The sequence below is a fragment of the Dasypus novemcinctus genome, chromosome 19 (assembly GCF_030445035.2).
Source record: "Dasypus novemcinctus isolate mDasNov1 chromosome 19, mDasNov1.1.hap2, whole genome shotgun sequence".
Lineage (NCBI taxonomy): Eukaryota > Metazoa > Chordata > Mammalia > Cingulata > Dasypodidae > Dasypus > Dasypus novemcinctus.
The window spans coordinates 30,477,186-30,487,075 of NC_080691.1; the positions used below are offsets into that span (position 1 = coordinate 30,477,186).

The 9,890-nt window shown below is 44.2% G+C and overlaps 1 protein-coding gene across 2 annotated transcripts in view; it reads left to right on the forward strand.

Moving 5' to 3' along the window:
* Positions 1-9,770, forward strand: part of DYNLL1 (dynein light chain LC8-type 1) — a 42,254-nt gene extending 32,484 nt beyond the window's left edge. The window contains exons 1-3 of one of the 2 annotated variants that reach the window (XM_004464657.5): positions 7,203-7,342; positions 7,599-7,736; positions 9,334-9,770. In XM_004464657.5, the coding sequence (XP_004464714.1) occupies positions 7,605-7,736; positions 9,334-9,471 (270 nt within the window). In that variant the 5' untranslated portion in view covers positions 7,203-7,342; positions 7,599-7,604 and the 3' untranslated portion in view covers positions 9,472-9,770. Of the gene's footprint in view, positions 1-7,202; positions 7,343-7,598; positions 7,737-9,333 lie in introns of those variants that run through there. The other variant, XM_058281468.2, reaches the window with a different exon arrangement.
* Positions 9,771-9,890: the final 120 nt, after the last annotated feature.

Consider the following 9,890-nt stretch of genomic DNA (forward strand, 5'->3'; position numbering starts at 1 on the left):
ACACAGCGAATGGACACAGCGAGCAGACAATGGGGGGAGGGGAGAGAAATACATAAATTTTAAAATCTTAAAAAATTTTAAAAAACAAAACAAAACAAAAACCCAACTCAGAGAAGACTATGTGGCTCAGTGGTTGAGCACCAGCTTCCCACTTATGAAGTCCCAGTCAATCCTCGGCCCTGGTACCTCAAAAGAACAAAATGTCAATCTAGGGTCAAGTTTGGGGGCATTCCTTGCAGAGAAAGCAAAGACTGAATGAGTTTGAAATATCCATCCACCCAGTATAAATTTAGGTTGCTCCCACCACAGGGGTCAGGGATGCTAAGAGTCCCCAGGGGGAAATGGACTTTGGCCCAGTGGTTAGGGCGTCCATCTACCACATGGGAGGCCCGCGGTTCAAGCCCCGGGCCTCCTTGACCCGTGTGGAGCTGGTCCATGCGCAGTGCTGATGCGCGCAAGGAGTGCCCTGCCACGCAGGGGTGTCCCCCGCGTAGGGGAGCCCCACGCGCAAGGAGTGCACCCATTAGGAGAGAGCCGCCCAGCACGAAGGAGGAGCAGCCTGCCGAGGAATGGCGCCGCCCACACTTCCCATGCCGCTGACGACAACAGAAGCGGACAAAGAAACAAGACGCAGCAAATAGATACAGAAAACAGACAACCGGGGGAGGGGAGGGGAATTAAATAAATAAAAATAAATCTTAAAAAAAAAAAAAAGTCTCCAGGGATGCTACTCTGTTCTGAGACCACAGCTCTCTCTGCTAGGGAGGGCCATCCAGCTCAGAGGGTGCATCCACCATGGGGGACTGCAGAGTCAGACAGACCAATGTTCAAATCCCAGCTCTGTTGCTTTCTAGCAGTAAGACCTTAGGCAAGGGACTTCATCTCTCTGTACTTCAGTTTCCTCATCTGTATAATGGGAGACCAATAGTCCTTACCTTAGAGAGTTGTTGGGGAAGTCAACGAGATAATGCGTCCAAAATGCTATTATGAGGACTCACATAATAGTAATAACTACCATTTATTGTACCTTGGCTACATCTTTAGATGCATTATTTAATATAATCCTTACCACCACCCTATAATGCAGGTGTTATCACCATTTAAAATCAGGAAACTGTACCTCAGAGAGGTTAACTAACTTGTCGGAGGTCACACATCTTAGGTTTTCCCAGGTCTATCTGATTCTAAATCCTATGGTCTCAGAAATATTTCCTTCCCCTAATTACGATTTCCTGTGTAAGAAGAGAAAATGCAAGTTTTCAGGCTCAGAAGTGTTAAAAAAAAATTAGCTTCTAGGAATGGAATAGAATGACTTACCCAAATATGTGTTGCTATGGAACCCCAAATGAGCCAGTTTAGTCAGACCTGGTGAGGGAATCTCACAGATGCTCAATTCATTCTCGAAGTTTGGGTTATTCTAGAGCAGTTGTTCTTTATCTTCCTTGGGTTCTGAATCCCTTCATGAATCCAGTGTGAAGTATGTATTCTTTCCCTGGAAAATGCCTATGAACACTACATACATTTTGTGTGCAATTCCAAGGGGCTTGTGAATCATAGAAATCCATCTGTGGGCCCCATTTAAGAACATTCCTCTAGGAAAGCGTTTCCCACATTTCACTAGGGTATCCAAGATCATTTTAGCAATAATAGGACAAAATGTTTTTTTTGTTTTAATAGTTATTTATATTGTATAGTTACCTTTTGTTTATGGCAAATAAGACTGGTTTTCTGCTTATGGTAATGATATAAATTTGTTCTTTAAAAAATACATTTAGTTAAAAAATAAGTTTAATTAAAGAAAAATAGTAAATAATAGAAGTAAGGTATAGATATGGCAAAAATTATGAGAATGATTTAGGAAACTTCCCTGAGGTACCTACTAATGGACTTACTTAAGAGTGATCTGAGCTTCCAGAGCACCCTGGAAATGACTTATTCTTGGGTTCTCTGAATCTGTTCAAATAGTTCTGATCAACCAAGAATGCTGTTGAGCCCCCACTTTCTCCCTTTTTCCCATGAAATCTCTTGAGTGCCTGTGATGAGCTAAACTGTTCCTGGTGCCAATCAAAACTGCACCAGATATTGTCTTCATGCAGCTCTAAGTAGAGGAATTTTGGGGTTGTACCCATTTTTTCAGCATTCATTCAGCAAATGTTATGTGCCAAATAGTATAGGCCATGCTCTATTCACTCCCAGAAAGCATGAAATCCCTGTACCCAAGGACCAGTCAATGTGTCTGATGTGATGGAAAGAGTATGAGATTCCAACTCAAATCTGCATCTTTATTTTTTTTTAAAGATTGATTTATTTCTCTCCCCTTCTCCCCCACTGCCTGCTCTCTGTTCTTCTGTGTCTGCTTGCATTCTTGTCAGGCAGCACCGGGAAACTGTGTCACTCTTTTGTTGTTGTTGCATCATCTTGCTGCGTCAGCTCTCTGAGTGGCACCACTCCTGGGCGGGCTGCACTTTTTTCACATGGGGCAGCTCTCCTTGCAGGGCGCACTCCTTGCGCGTGGGGTATCCCTACGCAGGGGACATCCCTGCGTGGCATGGCACTCCTTGTGCACAGGCAGTACTGTGCATGGGCCAGCTCACCATACAGGTCAGGATGCCCTGGGTAACGAACCCTAGATCCTCCATATGGTAGGTGGATGCTCTATCAGTTGAGCGACAACCACTTCCCTCAAACCTGGATCTTAGCTCTATAACTAACACAACTGTGTGACATTGACAGGTACCTTCCCTTCTCTGAGTCTGTTTTCTGGTTATAAAAAGAGTGTTTGACTAGATCAGAAGCAAACTGGAGGCTGATGGCCATATTTAAATTGCATAATGTTTTTAAAAAGGAATTTGTGTGAAACTGTTCTAAAATCTTCTGTGGTGATGAATGCACAACACTGTGATTATACTAAAAGCCATTGATTATACACTTTGAATAGATTGTATGGTATATGAATATATCTCAATAAAACTGTTTAATAAATAAGTAATTGTACAAGAATAACCAAAAATAGCAGCTAAGTACAACAAGGGATGCATGAGAGATCAAGGGGTAAAGAATTCTCTTGTTGTTTTTTGTTTATTAATATTAATGAAATAATGCAAATACTGTAGTGATGACTGAGGTGATGAATGCACAACTATGTGATTATACCAAATACCATTGATTGTACACTTTGAATGAATTGCATGCTTTATTAATATGTATGAATAAAATTGATTTGTTTAAAAAAAGGAATTTGTGGCCAACATTTAAAATGAGGACATTTCTCATAAAAAGAATCTAGATTTTGTACATCTCTCAAAAATCAGAAGGTTTAGGAACACTGGGCCAGCATTAAAGGGGTTCTTCTATTTGCCACAGTCCTTACTACTCCCTATTGTCCTACCTAGCCCCCTTTACTCATTTTACCTGCCTGGTCCCTGTATTTCTAAAGTTCCTTTAAATCCCAAAATCTATGATACTAGAAGAATTAGGTTATTGCTTGAGGATAGGACTGTACTTGATTCTAGGTACTTATTTCTAGCATCCAAATGCTGGACTGTACAGCTCTCTGATAATCTGGGGATATTTGTTGCCATACTGTGGGAAGAATATATAGGAAATGAGAAACAATATTGTAGAAATGACTGACACAGGAATGTAAAAGGCAGAAAAATTTTGGTTCCTAGAAACAATAACTCCTTCAAAGGGTCTTTGGAGATAAACATGGGGCCAGAAAGCCACAGGTTTCTGATAGCACCCTTATCTCACATCTAAAGAAATTAGGATCAAGAGATATATAAGAGATGAGCAGTACAAATACAGGCTATGCCAGGGAAGGGTGGGTACCACAAATGGAGGAAAACCTACAATTGTTTATTACAGCAAATCCTATTATCTATACAAAATTTTAGCATCATTCCATTTCAAATTCCCTTTTCTTCAAATTTATAAATAAGAAAAAGACAAACTAAAGAGATGGTAAAAAATTTTAAAAGGCAACTGTCTACTTAGCTACATGTATTAAGATAATACTCAGTTTAAGAGAATGATTTTAGGGTGATCCTGACCAGGAATTTGGTCATTTATTAAGTGTAACCTTGGGAAAGTCAATCTCCTAATCTGGAAAGCAGGGGTCTTAATTTGTTTTTTGTTTGTTTTAATTAAGTACATATTTTGAGATTAACTGAAGGGTGGTGGTAGAGGACAGGTAGAGACAGGAGTTCAGGGAAGGTAACATTTGATCTGAAATTTAAATGAGGAGGAGTCAGCTATGCCAAGAGGGAGACAGGAAGGAAGGGGTTCCCCTCACAGCTGTTGTGAAGACTAACTGGGATAGTGAAAGCAAAGTGTTTAACTTGGTGGATTTAACTACTCAATAAATAGCTGCTATTATTACCTCGTCCACTTCAAGTACCCTCAGCTCTTCCAGTTCAAACAAGGCAAAATCTTTGGAGCCATAGATCAGAGACAGAAAGGTTTAGGTTCTGGCATCATCTGTAGAATGCACAGCTCGGAATCTTACACTAACCCAGGTTCGCTATTGATACCAACTGTTCGTAGAAGAAACACCATATTTTAACTCCTCAAATACTTTGAAAACTTGGAGCTGGGAAGAGCCTCTCAATTAGATATAACCGAGATGCACATGTTGTACCTGAGGTTTTTCTTATTCCTGCTTTGACGCTGCTTCTTTTTTTGAGCTATATGCCTCTGTCTGATTAAATTGTTATAAGAGCTCTGAGTTAATGAGAGCAGGTAGTCAAGAAAAATGCAGTTATGTAAACAGGAAGCTTTCAGTTTCATGATTAGCCTGATAACTTGTTTGGTTTATGGAGTTTCAAAGATACATTATAGATATTTAAGTATTGATTGTTCGAAACCTTGGAACAATTCCAGTAGAAAGCACTGAGAAAATCATTATTGGTAAGAGTCATTGAGTACTTACTGTATGCCAGACATTGTGCTAAGAACTTTAAGGGCATTAGCTCATTTATTAGTCCCAACATGCCTATAAAAAGTTCAAGATTGCAAAAACTTCTATCAATTTCCAATAGCTTCTGATACCAACTGCAAATACTCAATTCAATTCTGACCCTAACTACCTAGAGTTAGGCAGATTCCACAGATTAAGGGTCATCTACAAGATTGCCCTACACTTACCAGTCACAAGCTTGCTAAACTCACAGCAACTTGACTCACAGAACTCAATGAAAGTGCTATCCCTACAATTATAGTTTTATTATGTAAAAGGATTCTAATAAGCAGCCTAAAGAGACACATAGGGCAAGGTCCGGGAGGGCCTCAAACACAAGCTTCCACCTCCTCTCCATGCATTTAGAACTCTCTAGGCACTGAGATAGATCTTACCAATCATGGAAGCTTACTCCAGTAGTGTCCGAGTGTATGTAGGGTCTCATTTACTTAGGCATGATTGAGGGAATCAATGCTCTGATAGTTGAAGTCAATCTCCAGACCACATGGTTGGTCTTTTTGGTGAGGCAGGTCCCACCCAGTCATCTCCTTAGCATATGAATTATCAGAGGTGGTCCTGGACCCACCGAGAATAGCAACAGATACTCCTATCATGAGAAATTCCAAAAATTCAGAGGTTCATACCTAGAAGTGAGATGTGGGGTCATGTGGTAATTCTATACTTAACTTTCTGAGGAACCCTCAAACTGTTTTCTACAGTGCAGCAGCATTTTACATTGCCACTAGCATTGAATGAGTGTTCCTATTTCTCCACAGCATTGTCTCCAACACTTGTAATTGTCATTTAAAAAAAAAAAATCTGTAGCAGTTCTAGTGAGTGTGAAGTGGTATCTTATGGTTTTGATTTGCATTTCCCTGGTGGCTAATGATGTCGAGCATCTTTTCATGTGCTTTCTGGCAAACTTATCCAATAAAAACAAATACTAAAAAGGACTCAGAGGTTCCCTCCCCAGAAATGGGGAATTAAAGCCAGCAAACTTTTTATTTTACTTTATTTTGATTTAAGGAGGTACCAGGGATTGAACCAGGGACCTAGTATATGTGAGGCAGACAGTTCAACCAATGGAAAAAACTTAATGCTACAATGCCTATGATGTGATTTCCTCTTGTAATTAGTCCCTCTTTACAGATAAGAAAACTGAGGTTCAGATAGCTAGTAAATGATAGTAATTGAAAATACTGGGATTTAAATCCAGATCTGAGCCCACACATCCATGACGCCCCTCCACCCAAGACTTTGCTTTTTTAACCACTTAATGGATTGTCTCTCTAAGCCGTGGGAAACACCTCTAAGGGCCGCCTTTCTACCTGTTGAAGACCCTCCACCCTAGAGATAAATCTCAAATCAAGAAACACTTCCACACTGGTAAGAGTGTCTCACCTGAGCAAGAAGTTCCACCCTGGATGCACCCCATCCCGGGAAGTAACACTCCCAAATTCACATAAAGGAAGCACGCATTGCCTGGCAGGGAGACCCTACTCTTGGGAATAATTCCTAAATTCAGAAGCAAATTCTTATTCTTGGAACCCTCCCTCAATCCCTAGGCCCTCGCTTTCCCCAAGTATTTTAGAGCAGGATCAGCTATTTAATTTGCAGGGCCCAGGGCAAAATCAAAACGCAGAGTCACTTGTTAAAATATTTGTTAACAATTTCAAAACTGAGGCAGCAGAGCATTACACCAAGCCCGGGACTCCTCTAAACTCGGGGCTCTGTGTACTGGACTGGTCACATGCTCATAAAGACGGCCCTGCTTCAGAGACATACTTCTGGTGACATGAGGTCCCTCAGTCAGTCTGTAAATCCTTCTGACCTGCGGTTTTGGAGGAGGATGGATGTGTAAGAGAAGAGCGGAAGGAGAGGCGGGGGTGGGCCATCCAACTTCACACGACGGTCCTAGTTCAAGGACACACCTTGGACGACCTCCGTAAATTTGGGATCCCTTTTCCTTACTGGGTGAAACTCCCCTCGCAACCTTACAAGCCAGCAGGGTGGTCCTCACAACCCCGCCCCGGCTCCACCTTCCGGGTGTGCGGGCCTCACCGCGTGCGGCTCATTGCCCGGGCAACAGACGCCGTGAGCGGTGCATTGTGGTCTGCAACAAAATGCAGGCGAAATATCCTGGGGGAACCATTGATTCCACGGGCCAATAGGGGAGTCTTGGGGATTGCGGCAAGCCAATAGGGACGTGCGGTTGGGGGCGGGGCTGGCGGGCTCAGGGCGGGGCTTGGGCACTAGGTGGCGGCGGCTGGCGTGGGGCGGCTTAGATGCGCCACGGCTTCGGTAGCGACGGCAGCTCTCGCCAGGCCTAAGCCCCGCTAGCCCCTCCCCCAGGAGACCGTTGCAGCCGGCCACCTCTACTCCTACGTGAGAGCCTCGGGAAAGCCGGGAGGGCCTCGCTGACTGGATTCAGCCCCCGCCGGACTTCTCCCGCCGTGCGGCCCGGCTGGCCCGCGCGTCCTGAGAAGTCGGGCCGGGAGCGCCGCCCGGGTGGGGCGCGGGGCGCGGGGCGCGGGGCCGGGTGGGAGGCGGGCGGAGCGGGCTGGGACGCCGGGGCAGCCGGGCCCTCGGAGGTGCGAGCCGCCCCTCAAATCCCACCCGTCCGGCCGGGTTCGCTCCTCAGGTAACCATGTGCGACCGAAAGGCCGTGATCAAAAATGCGGACATGTCGGAGGAGATGCAACAGGACTCGGTGGAGTGCGCGACTCAGGCGTTGGAGAAATATAACATAGAGAAGGACATTGCGGCGCATATCAAGAAGGTGAGGAAGGGCCGCGGGGGGTTTGCGCGCGGCGCGGGCGAGTCACAACTAAGTTTCTTCTCCAGTCCCTGCTTCCCCAGAGCGCCCGGCGGGGAACCTGGGGGCACGCAGGGCGGCCCTCGGGCGTAGAGGTTTCTAGAAAGGACGCCAACGAATTTTGCGCTCCGCTCGGGCCGACCAGACCCTCGCAGCGCGAAGTTTTTTTTTAATTACCGCAGCTCCGCGGGGAAAAGCGCCACCTAGCAACGGTTTCTAGGATCAGGGAGCAGCGGTTCCCCCTTTCTGCTTGATTCCTGAGCCGAGGATCCATCTGGGTGTTCCGAACAGGAGGGGGGTGCTGCGTGGGTGTTCCCAGCCGGGCCCGAGGGGGAGCTTGCCAGCCTTCCAGTGGGGAGCTAGTCGGCAGTAGAGGGAAAGTGGGTGGTAGAGGTGGTTGGGGGCGGGGGTGGGGGTGGGGGACTTGGTAAATGCAGTCTGTAGAAAGCTGGAGGGACTGCCACCTTCTGCTGTTTGCTGGAAGGAAAGGAAGCTGGCAGCCTAAACTGTGGGAGGATTCCAGTCGAGAAAGAAGATGAAACAGAAACAGTTTTTTTTTGACAAACGCAGCAGGAACGCATACAATCTTAGCAGCTTGTAAGAAAGTCATTTTCATAATGGATTTAAGAGATTTTCGCTCTGCATGTGATTTAAGTAGCCAAAATTTGAGCAATTCATGACAAAAACTTGTAAGAAGTGCATAGACAAAGATTGGCTTTTGCTCTTGCCTACAATCCCTCTAGTGAAGAAATTGGCACAAACCTACATTCCCACTTCTAGTCCATGGGACCCCTCGTGAGTGTGTGGTATGTAGGGAGAAGTTCTTGCATTCTAGCATTCTTGTGAATCGGGTATTGCATTAAGTTAGGTGTGCACAGGAGTGCTATTAAAAAAACAACTTGTGGTATTGAATATGACTTTGCTAATAAATACGAGTTCCTAGAAGAAGAAAAAAAAGGAAGAATTTACAGTGAAGTCCACAACATTTGGCTGTCAGATTCAGCTTCCAGCATTTGTAGGAGCGGTGGCATTTTAAGTGCATTGTCCCCTTTGAATTCTGATACACAGTGCTTTGGATTAGGCATTACTTGAGGCTTTGTCCTGTTGAGCCTTTGCAGTGATACAGGAGTGCAGTTAAGATCTTCATGATAAGGAGTGAAGTTTTGGGTAGTTTAGACCAAATTCTTGACTATTTGCTTGGGTTTTGGGTGTTTAACATATAACAGGTACCATAGGATATTTTAATTCTGTTTAGACATAAGAATGTGATCAGTTGCAACTGTTGATGTCACCTGCTGTCAAGAATAAGAATATTACAGAAGGTATGAAGGTGGAATTACTGTTAAAACAAAGCGCCCTGTCTTTCAGGCTGTACTTTTTTGCCATTTGCTTCCTCAGTTCCCATAACTAGCTTAGTTCAGACTGCAAATATGCTTGGGGGCACTACATAGGCAAGCTACAGAGGATAATGTTCCTCCTTGCTCCTACAGGCTCTGGCTTATCCAAGAAGCAAACTCTAACTTCGACTTTAGCGTTAAAATTTAGTGTTTGTTTTTTCCAGGAGTTTGACAAGAAGTACAACCCCACCTGGCACTGCATTGTGGGGAGGAACTTCGGTAGTTATGTGACACATGAAACCAAGCACTTCATCTACTTCTACCTGGGCCAAGTGGCTATTCTTCTGTTCAAATCTGGTTAAAGCATGGACTGTGACACCCACCCAGTGATCCATCCAAAAACAAGGACTGCAGCCTAAACTCCAAATACCAGAGACTGAAATCCTCAGCCTTGCTAAGGGAACTCCTCGATCTCTGAACCTTTATTGTGTTGTTTTGTACAGGGCATTCTCTGTACTAGTTTGTTGTGGTTATAAAACAATTAGCAAAACAGCTTACATTTGTATTTATTTTCTATTCCATACTCTCCCTGCCCCATGTTTTCTCTTTCAAAAACCATTCCTTTCAAACAAAATAAATCTGTTGGAGATGTGTGTGTTAACTACGATTTGTTCAAATAAACCTAGGATTGAAGATGGCAAACACTGATGAAGCGACTAGGTTAGTGGGGGGTAGTCCTTAAGGTGTGAGTTTCTATGGAATAGTAATAACTAACCTATTC